A 17,078-nucleotide genomic window follows, 5' to 3' on the forward strand; every position below is an offset into this window, starting at 1 on the left:
TACACACACACCCACATATATATGTATTTGGTCTTCATAGCAGCTTTTTTAACATTGTTGATATAAAACTACATATGACTCAAGTGTTGGATACAAAACAAAACAATTCTACTGTTTCTAGCATATATAAAATGTAACTGCATAATCTGCACTGGCTCAGATGGGGTTGGATGGAGCTGCTTTTGATTCTTGGCACTGCTACACTACCCTTGTGTTTTGTGAGATAATTCAGTGAGTAAGAACAAAAGGTAGACTCTAGAAAAATATTTGAACTGTAATAAGTGTTACATGTACTGCTAACTACGCATTTGTCAGTATTGTTCCTGTTATATATAAAGACTACTCTGATCGTCGGTGACTGCAGTATTTTAACCTCTACAAATGGAGAAGGTGAGATAGTTATGGTGGAATAATAGCTCTTTTAAAACAATTTATGGTCAGAATTTCGATAGTGCATGTAATAATATCAAATGTTTGTCTCTTTGCCTTCTTTCTAGATTGTGTTTTATGAAGGTCAGGACTTCCAGGGAAAGTCCTACGACTGCAAAGGAGACTCGGCGGACCTGTACAGCTACATCCATCGATGCAACTCTGTAAAGGTGCATGGTGGCTGGTGGGTCCTATATGAGCGCAGCAACTTCTCAGGTTACCAATATATTGTTGGTCCGGGGGAGTACAATGTCTATGGTCAATGGATGGGCTTTAATGACTGTGTCAGATCGTGCAAGATAATCAAAAATGTGAGTCTACAAAACACATAGTACAGTAAAAACTACTAATACATACAATTGAACAAACCTCTTTTTGCTGTTTTACAGTCCAAGGGTCCATTCAAGTTGAAGCTCTATGGTCAACCAAACTTTAATGGCCAGACTCTGGAGGTGACAGAAAATATGAAGTCCTTGAGAGAAAAATGGCTTCAAAAAGTCATGTCCTGTAAGGTCCTTGAGGGTTCCTGGGTTTTTTATGAACATCCCAACTTCAGTGGTCGGCAGTACCTGTTGGAGAAAGGGGAGTATGGAAGTCCCTCTGAGTGGGGAGCCTTGACGGCAACTGTCGCTTCTATCAGGAGAATCATGGAGCTGCCAAAATCAGACAGCTAGAAGTTCTCACGATGCTTCCAATAAATGCTATCAACTGTAAGATGTTCTGTTCTTGTGTTTTATTGTGTTTCATATGGGTTCCTCAGTAGGCTGCACATTTACCTTGAAGCAAAAAGCTCCATAGTTTGAATCCATCACAAGGTCTTTCTGCCTGGAGTCTGAATGTGCTCATGTCTGCGAGCACAACTGAGTCCATGGGTTTTCTTTAAGTACCCCAGCATTCTAACCAGGCATAAGCTAAATTATGGGGGGGAGATTTACCATTAGGCAATACTAGGCTGTTGCCTAGGGCCCTAAGTTCCTGGGGACCCCTAATAAAACTCTTTTTACATGTATGATTAATACAACTACTCCTTATTTGTGCAGATCAATAATGTTTCACTAAAATGCTATCAGAATGCTTTGGATCTGTCCATTTCTTGGACATATTGAGAAGTTCATAATGAATGGTGCAGGTGGCGCAGTGGTTAGTGTGCCTGACCCATGTGCAGAGGCCTTAGTCCTGGACGTGGCCGACCTGGGTTCGAATGTGCCTGTGGTCCTTTGCTGCATGTCTCTCCCCTTCTCTCATACCCTGCTACTGTCAGCAAATGAGCCACCAGTGCCATAAACACTCAAAAGCAAAATTTATTTTTTATAAATAAAAAAAAAGAGAGAGAAAGTTCCAAACAGACAGCAGCAAACCATTTGAAAACAAATGGTGCAAAGAGCAGTGTTGCCAACTTAGCGCATTTGTTGCTATATTTAGGCCCCGTCCACACGAAGACGAACCCTGGCCTAAACGCACACATTTTTCACCAAACCAGCCTCTCATCCATACGAAGCCGACGTTTCGGGGGTCTGTAAACGATCTTTTTTTTATTCAGCCTTCAGAGTGGGAAGATTTCGAAACGCCGTTTTCGCGTTTCCATCTTTACGCTCTAACCGCATATTTTTTTTTTTACACGCATGCGTCATAGCGTCGCCTCTAAACACGCATGCGTGACACAGTATCACAACAACAATGGCGCCGTACTGTGTTGAATGGTTGCTGCTCATGCTGCTCACCCTGCTGTCGGGCTTACAACAGAATCTTCTTCTTCTGGAATATCTCCAGGAAGAACAGAGCAATATCGACCACATAGTTCAGCACCTGAATTTGACTGAACCACGAAAATGGACCCGCAGGGCAACCATGTATAAATATTAGTGCCATGCCCAACATTTTGTCGCTTATTTTTGCTTTGGCACCACAGCGCCACTTACAGGCCTGGCATACATTTTGCAGCGTTTTCATGCATTCGTGTGGACGGACGATCACATTTATTTTACGTCTCCGTCTTTACGACAAACGTTTTGGAAAATATCAGCGTTTCGTGTTCGTTTTGACTTCGTGTGGACGGGGCCTTAATGACTTTTCAGACTCCTTTAGCACTTTGATTTCAATAAAGCACCTGGCGCCAAATCTAGCATCTATTTTCTGCTACTGGAGACTTTGGAGAAAACATCTAAAAGCAGCGAACTCTGCTCTCCAGAGCAAGTAGATTGGTAATAAGATGAGCAGATTATGGCTTGTCTACAGTGAAAAGATGGACTACTTAGTGCTTGGAAAAAATCTTTCATTCCTTTAGAGACACAATGAAAAGTCAGCTGAGTACAAAACATAGAGAAGAAAACAAGAAAGGGACAAGAAGAGAGGGACAAAACGTAGAGCAAATAATGGATGTCTTTTCTATTAAAATTTCTGTATCTTTCTAATGGGTCTGTTTTATGTGTTGTCTTCTCCATTCAGGCCCCATGCCTGTCTTTGCCTAGGGCCCCAAATTTCCTTCATCCACCCCTGGCTAGATTGAAGCAATATGTAAATCCTTATGTAGAAAGTGTTCACAAAAAGAAAGGGACATTCAATAAAATTTTTCAAGCTAGTAGGGTAAGTGCCTCCCATGACAAGTTTTTATCCAATCACAGCAGCAGTAGGAGCTGTGGTGTATCATATCAACACTAGAAGCTAGGGGTGTAAATCACATCCATCATGGCGATTCGATTCAGTATCGATTTCCTGACCCAACGATTCGATTATTTTCGATACTCAAGAATACACCACGATACGATTCGATTAATCGGTTATATTTTTTTTATTATTATTATTTTACACCTTACAGGCTAAACAAAGTTTCAAGTTTGAAATAAATCAATGAAAGCTGTAATATCGTTATGCATTTTCTTTAGAAACAACAGCAAATAACAGAAGTAGAAAAGTTGCATCAAACAATACTGCACAATATCAGTGTAATGAGTTCAATGCAATACCTCGGCTCCAGAGAAACTGTCCAACATATTTTTTTAGAATGTAATAAATATACTCAGGAAAGAGAGATGTTGCTTAGAGAGTTAGACAGGAATAAAAATAAACTAGACATAAGGGAATTGTTTCAAAGGTTATCTGGGGATGTAGTTTTTGGTAGTATTTTGAATTTTCTACGAAGAACGGGTATTTTAGGGAGAATATAATAGTTTGTCTGGTCCATACTCCATTCTGGAAGGTGGCGGTAATGCACCTATAAGTTGTTTGCCAACCGCCATTAAAAAAAAGAAGAAGAAGGCGGCTCCAGAGTGTTGACGTCACCGCCCCCTTGAGAGACGCTCCGCTGCTCCTCTCCCAAATTGTAGCTGACCGCAGACAGGAGGCCGGCTAGTTTTGTTTTTATGAGCGAAATTGCGGAAAACAACTCGTGAAGTTTGACCCGCTAGAAGAGCGAGGTGCACGAGAACGCTGGGACCCTTTTTCCAGCTGAATCTCCGCTCTTTTTGCCCTCATGTCCCTCCGTCGTCGCACTAAACTCGTCCCCTCTTCCTCGCCGCCTCGGCCGTATTTAGACCCACAGTGTGTAGCTCAGACCACGCTTCAATACTGAGCATAATTTAAAAATGTCTGTGTGAAGCTTGCTGCAACACACTGCTGTAAGAGTATAACCAGGAAGCGAGGTAGGAGGGGAAAATAGGTTTAGCGCCACCGCAGCACGGGAGGAAGAATTACGCCCAGGAGCAGATGGATAAAAATAGACCGGAGGAAAAAAAAACATGAATTGATTCTCTTGCGGACTTGTCGATGCATCGGATCGTCGGCTTTTGGATCGATGCATCGATACAAAACGATTATTATTTACACCCCTACTAGAAGCCCCAGATAATTTCAGTTTCTCTGCAAGCCCCCCTCCCCTTTTCAAGTTTGTGTATTGACTCTACCTTGCTAACTGTTCCTATTGTAATGCAAATAACCTGTGGTATAAACAGCCCTTCTACATGTGACTGAAACAAACTGGCATTAGAACAAGAGCATTTTTTCCCAGCACTTCATTCCTTTCATTACCTGCCCCTGCAAGATCAGACCTTTTTGCAGGAATATCTTGATAAGTCATATCTAAATATTTTATTTAGGCAAACCTATTGAACAACCAGATATCATCATACGGGTCCTAGTTCCTGAGTTGAGAACAGGTCATAACCAGCTTTTCCAACAAGGCAAGGCAGAGCCTATTTATATTGTCCATTCACCAACAGACTGATTTATATTGCAAAGCTCACTATGTGAAAGAAACTTAGAGGATAATTGTATTTTGTCTTTTCTTGCCTTTTCGTGTCATTCAACATTTCAGCTTAGAGAATGACAAACAGTAAGATTACGGTATAGCAGTAACATTTATTTCACCCAAAGAAAAGCTCTACATATGAAGCTACAATTGTCCCATTTAGCAGTTTTTACAAACCCAAGGTGAGTCCTTCCTGCATTTGTGACAGGTATACTTTGTGCAGTGCATACAACGCTCAGTGCTGTGGTTCCTGTTGCAGAGATTGCACACCTGGCCTGCTTATAATAACAATGAAAAAATCTTTAAAAAAGTCGAGTTTAGCACATATTCCGAAAGTAAGAGTTGTAGTATGAACTAGATGAGGTTATCTGTGTGTGCTACAAGTTTGGTGGCACTACAATGATCTATAGTGTAGTCATTGCTCATTTTAAGCTTATTCTAATAATAAAATAGAGGTGCCATTTGTCATTTAGGCTTTGGGAAATTCCTCAAAAAAGGATTCTTTTCGAATCCAATAAATGTTGTATAAAATACATGAGATGAGATACACATAAAATTCATTTGGTAATAATCCTCTCCATGGTGACACTTTTGAACATTTCTCTCTGAATATCTTGCAACTTGTAACCTGTGTGCTCCAATACTTGTCAAACGTGACTGTTAGAATCGCTTGGTAGTTTAAAGTTGCCCTTGGTTTGAATATGTTTATAGATTGCTGTTGCCTTTTGACAAACCAGCCTATTGTCCAGGTTTTACTTGCCTCCCCAACCAAGGTCATTCATCTTTAAATGTAGCATAAAGTAAATCCAGAAATCTTATAAGACATCATCATGTATAGAATGACAATGTTTGAAAAAAAAAAAATACTTCAGACAAAATCAAAATATAGGGTACTTTGTTTCATAAAGCGCAAAAAGAGACATTTTTGTTTTTAAAAGCCCCTAAGGGGTTCAAACAATAGGCCCCCCCATTTCAACAAATGAGTTTTTTTTAGACTAGGGGTGCTAAAAAACACATCCTCCAAAAACAGATATTTACTTGGGAATGTAGCATATAATTAATTGACCTATCACTTTACTTCACTTCCATAAAATACAGGATCTTCTTTACTTTATCTAGAAGATTTAAACTTTAAAAGCCTTGCCCTCCTAATTTGCAAGTTATTTATAAAGTAAATATAAACGCTGCTTAAGCGAATTCAAATGAAATTAAAAATAAAATAAGTCGCCAACCTTATCACTGTCTGTAACCTACTAACACGGTAAGGAAAGCATCAGATGAGCTACCTGAGAAACTAACGTTACGTTTCCCCACTTTAAAACCAAACAAACATGGCCGCTCATCCTGCTGATCAGCTCTCTTCACGCCATCGAAGGCTCCAACGTGTTTTCTTTTCAGGTGCTGCGTCATAACAGTGGTGGTTCCGTGCCATGTTAATATGTTTTTACAAAAGTTGCATGTTGCGACTTTTTTCGCTTTACAAAGCGCAGGCTGTCTGCGAATTGAGACGCAGCTTGCGTTTGCGGTGTCGGTCATTAGAACAGTAGACGTTTCTGCCTTTTGAAAACAGCCTTTACTCACCTGCGGCGCTGACTCGCGCTGCCGTATTTTTTTTCTTCCCCCGTTTCAATCGAATGGCAGTGATGACGACGGCGGCGGATGACGCATTAATCGTGCGACACAACTAATCGATGATGAAATTCGTTGCCAACGCTTTTAAAAGTCGATTTTTATCGATTTTATCGATTCGTTGTTGCAGCCCTATAATATACGTTTACATTTAACAGAGCTTCTGCATTGCGCTGCTACGTGTAGGTGTGAGACGGTTTTCCAGAACAGAAATCAACCAAATCTATTGTTTTTAAAGACAGGATAAGATTCTAAGTTAAAATTTTAGACACAAATACGGTCCAGTTTGGGCTTGGAAGAAACAAGAACACAATATCTGGTTTTTCAACAATATAACCCTCAACCTCTACAGTTATTAATGCTCAACAAGCACAAGGTGGTCATTGTGACTTACTAATACAATATATATTTTGATTTCTTATCAGATTGGTCAAGACACTGATATTTAGTTGATCATATATTACTTATAAGTTCATAACTTTCAAACATAGTTCTGTTTATTTACTTACGCACCTCATTAAAGCTTGTCTTTGCTTAGAGCCCCTTGCTGAACTCATTGCTGACTCGACATGGATGCGTATAATAAACCAGACTAAATGTGAGATTAAATGTATAATTTAGTATGAAACATCGGAAGATTGTTGATGAGAACAACTTGTTGTTTTTCAAATTGCTGTCAGTGCCTATTTGCCAACGCCCTGACCAATGAGAGCAAATGACTGTGAGGTAGGAAGCATGACAGAAAGCTGGTATACGTCTTTCTTAAAAATGAATGAGCATAGAGCCTCTTCCTGCTCACGTTTCAACGAAAACCCCAAGTCTAATCCTTCCAAAACTGATTCCAAAGCTGAGTCAAATGAGAACTGTTCAATAGTTGTTGCCATCTTCCTTATTGTGCTTTCTCCAGCGTCGCGTATTTTTGTCATCCCGCTCTCAAAACCCCGCCCGCTTTGCATCCAGAAATTCAAAACACATCTCTGAGTTGTGATTGGCCTGCCAGTTCTAGGGCCTGAGGCATTGGTCGAGGCTAGACCTACTAGGCTACCACTTTGGTGCACTTACATGCTTTTTGCTACACTTTGATGATTTACTGATAGTAAAGAATTACAATAGTATGGACTAGTTTTTAGCATCACCACTGGACAGGAGATTTAATTTCTTTTTTTTTTCTTTCAATTTTCAGAGGTGGAGGTAGGAAATTCTAGAAACCTTTTTAACACTGGATTTAGGTTTAAACCTGGTTAAAAAAACATCTAAAATAACACCAAGGTTTTCTCACTTTATTATCCAATACAAAGCTGATGTCATTAGCCAGGTAAAGAGACTGTATGATCTGGTGAACTGTAAAGTGCCTTGAGATGACATGTGTTGTGAATTGGAGCTATATGAATAAACTGAATTGAATTAATCATATTCTTTAATCTGTATCCAAAAGAAGAAAAGTCATCCAGGTTTTTAGGTCTTTTAAACATGTCTGTAGTCTATGTAACATGTCAGTATTCTGTTTTTGCTTTTAATGATTTTTGCATTACATTACCTGTTTGCCAGTCCCCATTTGATATTTCAGCAAAGGTTTATTTGCTATATGTTCTTTTTATCTTTTTAATTTATATAATATTTAATCACATTTACTGACTTTGAAGAATGCGCTTCACTCTTCACGGTAAATATAGGCCATATATCCTGTATTGACCGCCTCCACAGAACAGATTCATCAGTCTCGTAAAAAGAGGTTTGCAATGTTTCCATGCATTATGTACAGTTTAGACTTTTCAGTTTCCGAAATTACATTATTTTCTATCATAAACCTGGACAAAAAGTTTTTCTATGAGAATTTTCTTTTTAAATCACTGAACGGCGTTCACTGAATATGTTAATTTTTTTTGTAAACAAGGAAGTGAATCAATCAGTTTTGAAGTTCTGAACGTGAACGAGAGCAGAGAGCTGAGAATGAGTAACATGCACAGCTCGCATTCACTTACAATTGATAACAGCAATTTTCAAGGAAAGGAAGGAAAAACATTTGAATGATGCTGGAGAGATTGGTTTACAAAATTGTAAGAGAAGATCAGAAGAGGGAAGTTCAGAGGAGGAAACGAGATTGTCAGGAATTATTAGGAATTTAAAGGTACACTATGCAACCGGTGTTGATTTTCCAGCGGGGCTCCCCCCAGAGGGCGAAAGTAAAAGTGCACTGTCGTAAATATGCACAGCTGTTCTCCTGGTTTCTCCGTCAAGCCAGGCGTGGTTGTTTTGAGCTTAGCAGACAGGCGAACGCAGCTGGCGCGACAGAAGCAGCGTGTTTACATGCAAAGTCAATGGTTGACGCGCGTCAAGGCGCAGCAAAAGGTCCCGCGGCGCGTTTTGAGCAGCAGGCGCAGCGCGTCTGAGCAGCTGAAGCAGCGAGTCAGGCGCGTTTAATCATCTGACGCAGGGAGAGAGACACAGCGCTGATGATCAGAGGCTATGATCACTTCCTTAAACAGTTTATTGACGCCTAAATTAACTTAAAATGCTGAAATCTGCCGGCAGAATATGCAGTTTGGATTATTTAGATGAACCGCGAGGAGGTGACCCGGCCAGAGGATGCTGATGAAGGGATTCCTACTATCGGCGCATCCCTGGTATGTGGGGGTCTGAGCGGCTCCGACAGAAAAAATATTGAAGGCAGGATAATAATCTGAATGAACTGACGGCACTGATTACGTTTTCAGGTGTATTTTCTCACTTAAACACATATTAAAACTACTTTATTCCAAATGATCACAGCAAATATAGCTGCAAGGCAGAGAAAGGATAGTGAAGCTCCGCCCAACGCGCCTCAGACACACTTTTGCACCGCACAGCCAGAGCAGCAAAGCTGCTTCAGCCGCGCGTCAGAACTAAACTGGTACAAGCAGCAAAAATGAAGCAGCAGACGCGATTTTGCTGCTTTTGCTGTGTGAACGTAGCATAACTGCACAAAGATCGCCACTGTGCTAGCAACGAGAATGCTTTTAACTGGGGGGTGTAGCAGTTCTCGCCGTAAAGCAAGACTGACTCTCGCGAGACTTCTGAGCCTGTGGGTGCGGGTCGGTGCTCCTGCAGTTGCAAGTGCAGTATTTCCCCTACAGACCACCAGGGCGGCCGAGAATACCTTTGTTCAACCTGAAATGACTCATTTAATCATCCATAACGTTATGGAACACATTAATTAACTGAAAAATGTTGCATAGTGTGCCTTTAATGTAATACTTAAATTCAGGAAGGAAGATGTGAACATAAATTTAAGTCTGATAGCAGTTTATAGAGAAATAAAAAAGAAGGGGAAGTGGAGTTTGTAAAATTCTTGTGAGATGAAATAATTTTGATAAAATGTAAAACAAAAGAATAAAAGTATGCAGATTAATAACATTCGAATATTACGTGAGTTAAAGTTGTTGGAGTATTGCGTGGTGTACTCACTGGTATTGCTCTCCAAGATTTAGAAAAACTTAAAGGAAACATGAATGGTGGTGAAGTGCAGAGATTGAAAAGATTGTTAAAATCTGTGGATGGGTAAAAAATGGAGAGTCTCTCGGTACTTCTGGAGTTACGAGGTGGTGTTCTTCATGATACTCATCCCCGTGGGGAGCAGTGGGCTGCCATTGTGCATCACCAGGGGAGCAGTGTGGGCTTAAATGTCTTTGCTTAGAGACCCAGATTAGCAGGCTGTGATGAATGTCGAGCAGATGTACAGATGAAATGTTACAACAGTGGCGGTCAGCGTAATGTAGCAAATGGAGGTGGTGAAGTAAAGAAAAAGGCAGCAGAATAGTTAAAAACATGACTGACGCCGAAGCAGCAAAAAGTTTAAGAAAAAAGAAAAGTTCAGAAAAGTCAAGTGTCTTCTAGTCCGAGTCCTGGGCCCAGTCAGTAAACACTGGATAGAAAAACCATTGTTTTTCCTTAATAACAGAGAAGGGACGAGGATTAATATTAGAATTCGAACAGCGTCAGATTAAACTTTAGCTTCAGAAGATTTTGCCGGAATTACTAATTGGAAAATATTAAGTGAATCAGCAATAGGAAGAGATCATTATCCTCATTGACCTTGGTTTAGAGATGGGAAAATTGAAAATGAGAACCTAGAATGATGGATTTTTGGAGATATTGATTGGGAAAAATATAAAATACTAAGTGATTAAGAAATTCAAAAGGTCAATATAAATTTGGATGTTGAGAAGGTATTTTTTTGTGAAGCCATGTCAGGTGCTGCACGTGAAACAATAGAAAAATATAAATATATAAAGATGATGGTGGACAATCGAATCTGATGTTGCTATTCAATCTAGAAATGAAGCTTTTAGATTGTTAAGAGAGATATCTGAATTTTATTGAATATAAAAGGTCACAGGCTCTTGTTAAAAGAACAGTAACAAATCCAAACAAGGGTTTATTGGTGAAGATTTATTAATTCAGTAGGTAGGGAAACAAACATAAAAAAAAAATAGATCAAAGGAGCAAATGAATGGAATTAAGAGAATATGGATATCCAGTTCTGAAAGAAGGAAATGTTATTGCTTTGACTGAGGAGGAAAAGGCAAACATGTTGGTTAAAAAAAGTGTATTCATTTATTTACAGAAGAAAAACAAAGAAGAGCTTGTACAATGAATGAAAATGTTAATTTAGTAGACAAAAATGTAAGTTTTAATGACTTATTAAATGGTCATTTTCCTTATTTGAATTAAATCATGCTTTAAGAAAATCAAAACATTAATTTCCAGGAAAAGATAATATTAATTATACTATGGTTAATATGCTTAGTAATGCATCCAAAAGGGTTTTATTGGAATCTATAATAAGATATGGGAAGTGATTTTTTTTTTAACTTATGGCATGGAAATAAGCGATCATAGTTCCAAGCTTAAAGCCAAATAAAGAGCGTTCCAATCCAGCAAGTTATAGGCTTATTGCTTTAATTCCACATGTTAAATAATTGAGAGAAAGATTAATTGAAGACTAAGCTATATGGTTTAAAAAAGGTGGAAGCTCAATGGATCCTATTCTATGTTTTGAACATGAAATTATAAAAGTGCAATTTAATAAGGAGAGTGCGGTGGCTTATCTCTGTGATGTAGAAAAAGCTTATGATATGATGTGTAAAGAAGGTTTTTCAATTAAACAAAAAAAAAAGGGAATTAAAGGACCAATGTTTTATTGGATAAAATATTTCTTACAAGATGGATTAATAAAAGTAAGAATAGGACAACATTTGTCAGAAAAGTTTTTTGTTGAAAATGTTAGACCACAGGGAAGTATAGTGAGTCCTTAGTTTTTTTTACATTATGATTTATGATATGTTTGACAATTTCAAGAGTGGAATGGGGTTTTCTTTATTTATATATATCTAAGAAGCAATTAATTATATAAGTTTAATAATTTAATTTATTGATCTCACATTAGAGAATTTTACCTCTGCAGAGTTTTATGAACAAACAAAGGAAGACTCTGGGGGGAAAAAAGCTCACATTTTTGTGCAAAATTCACTAACAAGTTTGTACTGAACTGAACTTTGAACTAGTTCTTTTTAACTATGAACTGGCTCAGCATTGAAGACAGATTCGTTAAAGGTTGCACATCATGAACCTGTGTTGTGGTGGTGCTTGGAGGGTTAGCTTACAAAACAGTACGTGTGTGTGTGGTTGGGGGGGGGATCATTTGTGTGTTCATCAGAGTTGGTTATGATCAGAGCTTACCTAAGCCTGCGGACAAAGAGAAGCCACCTGCTGATGACTCAGCAGGGTTTTGTGAGCCTGGACCGTGCCAGCTTCTGTTTGTGCTGATGCTGTAAAAACAACCTAAAAACACAAAGGAGGCAAAGCCATTGCCCCACACACCCCCACTCCACCCCCCACCCCTAGCTGTCAAAAAGAGTATTTTGTCTGAAAAAGGCTCTCAATGAGAAACATCAGGCTAGGAGCAATGGTGACTGTCAAATATCACATCGAGCTATTGAGCGCCCCCTTGTGGCTCCTGTGTTGAACGAGGCCATCAAAGCCGGGTGACAGCAGCAAGAATAATAAAGATACACAGCTCATTTAGTCAGCTGAATATGAAGTCATTTAAAATAATTAGGCTTTTGGTTTTTAATAATGAACACATCTTTAAACATATTTTGAATGTGGTGCATCAGGTTTCAACAATAGAACTTGGACTATAAATCTTTTTTTGTCTCTGTTTAGAAAACCTACTCGTGGCTGCGATGTAGTGCTCACAAACAAGAAGAAATACAATTTTTATTTAGAAGAAATAATTAAATATATCTGAAAAAGACAGTTAAATTAAATTTAAAGACTGAAGCCCATTAAGACAGACAGACAGACAGACAGACAGACAGACAGAAAGACAGTCAGACAGACAGACAGACAGAGTGCCACTGGAAGTATTTGTGAACAGAGGGTGCTGTAAAAATGTTTTTTTTGTTTTTTTTGGACAAAAGGCCTATGAACTACGGTTACCAGACGTCCCTGATTTCCTGGGAAAGTCCCCATTTTGGACCACCTGTCCCCGGCTAAAGCTGCCCCATGAAATGTCCCTGATTTTACCGTTTTATGAATGTTGTGTGTAGACTGTTATTACGGTAGAAAGATGCCATTTCTCATTTCACAAGAACTGAGTACGGACTGGTGTCCTCGCCAAGTATGTTCTTGAGAAGAACACTTAAAGTATGGACCTGGGGAGAACGGGAGCACACAGCATAAATATGAGTCACGTGACAGAAGCGTACTTGTGACGTTGGCTTGGCTAGTCTACAGCTGCATTTCACCTCCTGTTATTAATAGTCTCTAGATATTCATAAACTCTTACTTTTTTCATTTATTGGGGGAATAATAGTTAATACAGTCCGATAAACACCAATCAAATGAACATTTTGCCAAATAAAACAAAAAAATCACCATCAGAGCCAGCGGTACTTCTTACGTGGCTATGCCGAGAAAGGGCTGCAGTTAGCCTCGGACGCCCGCTGGTTGCCACTGCCCTCTTACCTTCGGAATAAAAAATTTAAATTACGCACTAAATAAGTAAATTTGCCATATAGTGACACTTAAAAATATGATGTTCTTGCCTCAACTGATCTTAAAACATACATTTATTGAACAGCGGCAACAGAAAAGAGATCTTTGAGCTCACCATTCTAAGCTGCTCCTGCTGCAATGCATGCTGGGACAGCTGTCAATCTGGAGAACGGACTAGTTTTTTCTTATGCATGCTGGATAAAGAGGGAGCTGTGAGAAAACACCATTCGGGGAATGTGTCCGTTCTTGTTCTTCTTGTTTTTGTGAATTAGAACAGTACTCGGACTGAGGCTGACGACGTTTCACGAGGACACGAGCACATGAGAACGCATAAGTACACATATTGAGAAACGGCCAGAGTGTGTGAGCAGCCTGCACGCTGAAGCAGCTGTTAGCTAGCTGGTTGGCAGCTGTTAACGTGTAGATGAGGAAGACAGGGCATCACTTTTAAAACAGAGAAGGAAGTTAGTTATCAGAACGGGTCACAGCTGCCCTGTTATGGTGAGGGTGTTAATTGGTTAATTGGATTTGAATTGAGCTGATCATTGTGAGTGGTTCATGCATAGGTTAGTAAAAAAAAGGTCTTTGATGTGTTTGTATTTTTAAAGAAATTTAACATAAACCAAGCTAATCAACAAAATGTAAGACAGACCATTGGCTGCAGCTGGCCTGAGTAAATAGGCTCAGATAAAATGAAACAGAATGATTGAAAACTCCTTGCAAGGGCACTAATCTGGTACGGCGCTTCTCCAGGGATCAACGAGGGTTCACCTAAAGATGCTTTTAGAACTGAATGGGAAGCTTTAGTTTATCTTAGAATTAGAAATCAAATTTATTACCATTAAACTGTCACACAGCAACAAAATTCCCTCTCTGCATTTAACCCATCTGTTAAAATCTGAGTCTCTCAGTACTTCTGGAGTTACTAGGTGGTTTTCTTCATGATACTCATCCCCATTGTGCGGGGCCTGGGGAGCAGTATGGGGATTTAGGGTCTTGCTCAGGGAGCCAGAGTGGCAGTCTGTGGGAGTGGGGCTTGAACTCTGCACCTCTGGGATCCAATAGCAATGCCCTAACCAAGGCCTCCACTGCCCACTCCCCACCACTCCTCATCTTCAGAGAGTTATTAGTTGTTTTGTTGTTGTTGTTTTATGGTTGTGCTTTACGGGCATAGACTTCCAGGCTTAAGTCTACCTTTCTACCACTCAGTTTGGATAAATGAAAGTTACTAATTGTAGAAAATAAGAAGCAGTAAAAGGAAAACAGAATGAGACAAGAGCTGCCTGATAGAAGAGGAGAGAAGAAGATTAGAAAACTGATGATATAATGAGAGCAGAGGAAATAGGAACACTGACAGAACAGTTTAAGAGAAGGAAGGAAAGTCTACTTAGAAACTTTAAACAAAGAGTAGGGAAGAGAGCCAGAAAGAAAAGAAGATAGAGAGGGAAGAAGACGGAGAAGACTAAATTACCAGATGACACTAACGATCGGTTGATTAATTTAATTATTTTAGGAAATATCAGGGGCCTGTTTCAATAAGGAAGTTCAACCAACTCTGAGTTAAAACTTGAACTCTGAGTTGACTTATCCTGAGATTGGAAACTCTGAGTTTTGGGTTTCAGAACAGCTGAAATGAGTTAGTTCAATCAATGCGTAAGTTTACATTTTAATTACTTTTATACAGTGTTGGGTGTAATGAATTAAGTTACTTAAGTCATATAAATACTGTAATTAAATTAAATTAAATTTTTGATTTGAACTTTCTCCCTCTAGTTACACACTTTGGTCAATTTAAGATTAATTCATGCAATTGAATATTGTTTATTTGAAAGCATTAGGAGTGCAGTTTCTTGTCTCTCCTTCTATTGGTCAAGTGGTTGAGGTTGATTTGGGATTTAGAAAGTAATTAATAAGTAAGTAAAACAAATTAGTAAGTAGACCAATACTTTCTAGAGACAGTAATTATTACATTAATCTAATTAGACTTGTTGAAGATAAAATTTGTAGTTAGTAATTAAGAACTATTTTAGAGTAACTTACCCAACTGTTATAATATCAGAGGTGAAACTGGAAGAAAAGTATTTTATTAAACCTAATTTAGTTTTCATGGATAGGTGCAATCCTGCAGGCATCAAAAGAACATGGCAGCAGCTGAAAATGAAATATAAAAACATACTTCAAGCAGGTAAGCCTTGATCACATCATGGGAGTAGAGTAGCTACCTGGCTTTACAAACATTTGACATATTAAATGACTAAATGGCATTCAGTGTCTAGCAGTGCAGCAGCATTTTTGACATAGGTCTAAATGTTCATTCTTAACTTCTACTCAGCCAACAGAAAGAAGGCAGAGGCTCGTAAAACAGGGGGAGGACCTGCACCACCCCCCCTGACAAATGCAGAAGAGATGGCCCTGAGCCTAAATGCTGGAAGGCCAATGGCTGAGGGAATTCCTGGAGGGACTTCATCAGAGCCAGTCACTCCAGAAGATTTAAGTGCCTTCATAAAATGTAAGAGGTCTACCTACAGTGTTATTTTTTTATGTAGACTAAATGTGATATTTTCATTTATATTACTTTGGGTTGGGTTTTTTGTTGGTCCCAACAGAGTCGGATGGTAATATCTACCTCTTGGAGCCTCCTGTCCCAACAGTGAATGATCTTGACAGTGCAAAGAATGAGAGATGTTACAGTATTGTGGTGTAGTCTTTGACCATTAGAAACAGTAGGCTGTCAGTGTACCTGCACATTAATACTGTGGATGGATCTCCTGTTCACATAGTCTGCTTCATTTTCAGAAGGTGCAATGATCGGAATATGTGTGCCATCAATGCATCCAACCACATTCGGAAATCCTAAAGGGAATTCTAATTATTAGGTTACTTCCAGGGGTCACAGCAAGATATTCTTAACTGAATGTAATTTATCAGGTTAGCCTCATTTAAACCGATTTATACACCACTGACCTGCAATCCTGTGATACTCCGCTTTGATGACTCTCACTGGTTTGTGCCCAGGTAACAATACAAAAATTCTCAGAAAGCGCTTAAGAGTGAGGCACACTTTCCTTACCGCTCTGCAAACAGTAGCCTTACTAATATGTTCAGCATCCCCGATGTTATAAAAAAAACTTCCATTCGCAAAGAAACGTAAGGCAACGGAAAGAATCTGCTCGGATGTAAGAGCACGGCCACGATGGTTGATGTTTCTGATGTAAGGATGGATGAGATTATGGATGTATCTTATTGACTGTAAAGAAAAACGGTAACGCTCAAATAAAAATGGATAGGGATATGACAAAAAATCCACTCTGGGCCTCAAAATCCTTTCCCGACATAAATGTAACTCCCTACGAAGTAATACAGCCTCTTCGTCAACAGGATCATCCATAAAAGGACATGCCATTTCATTCCCTTTGATGCGCTCTACGTGACTGAAATGTGTGCAATGAATACTGTATGTCCCCAAAGAATCAATGAGGTGTTTAAACACCACTTCCTGTTTAAAAAAGGGGAGGAGACCAAAATAAACTCTGGATTTTCTGAAGAAAACCTGCTCCCGACCAGGTTAGGTTCACAGAGTAAATTGCCATGGTAACTGACTCTGAGTATAAGTTACCTCTCTTTCAGAAACGGGCTTGACTTACTCTGCTTTCTCAGGTTTAACTTACCTCCCTTTCTGAAACAGAAAACCCAGAGTTTCCCTCATTTCAGGGTTAACAAACTCAGAGTTTTCACTTAA

The 17,078-nt window shown here is 39.2% G+C and overlaps 2 protein-coding genes across 2 annotated transcripts; one reads left to right on the forward strand and one right to left on the reverse strand.

Moving 5' to 3' along the window:
* Window positions 1–381: 381 nt before the first annotated feature.
* Window positions 382–1,103, forward strand: LOC119777151 (gamma-crystallin 2-like). Its single transcript, XM_038275946.1, has 3 exons — window positions 382–390; window positions 498–740; window positions 819–1,103. Exons 1-3 carry the CDS (start codon window positions 382–384, stop codon window positions 1,101–1,103), a joined length of 537 nt encoding a protein of 178 aa, XP_038131874.1.
* Window positions 1,104–12,921: 11,818 nt separating this feature from the next.
* On the reverse strand, window positions 12,922–16,785 carry LOC119777157 (putative nuclease HARBI1). Its single transcript, XM_038275956.1, has 3 exons — window positions 16,304–16,785; window positions 16,080–16,192; window positions 12,922–12,996 (listed from the first exon to the last, which is right to left on the reverse strand). Exons 1-3 carry the CDS (start codon window positions 16,740–16,742, stop codon window positions 12,922–12,924), a joined length of 627 nt encoding a protein of 208 aa, XP_038131884.1. The 5' UTR covers window positions 16,743–16,785.
* Between the last annotated feature and the right edge of the window lie 293 nt (window positions 16,786–17,078).

This window comes from Cyprinodon tularosa, unplaced genomic scaffold (assembly GCF_016077235.1).
Source record: "Cyprinodon tularosa strain WSP-4 unplaced genomic scaffold, ASM1607723v1 ctg982, whole genome shotgun sequence".
Taxonomy (NCBI): Eukaryota; Metazoa; Chordata; class Actinopteri; order Cyprinodontiformes; family Cyprinodontidae; genus Cyprinodon; species Cyprinodon tularosa.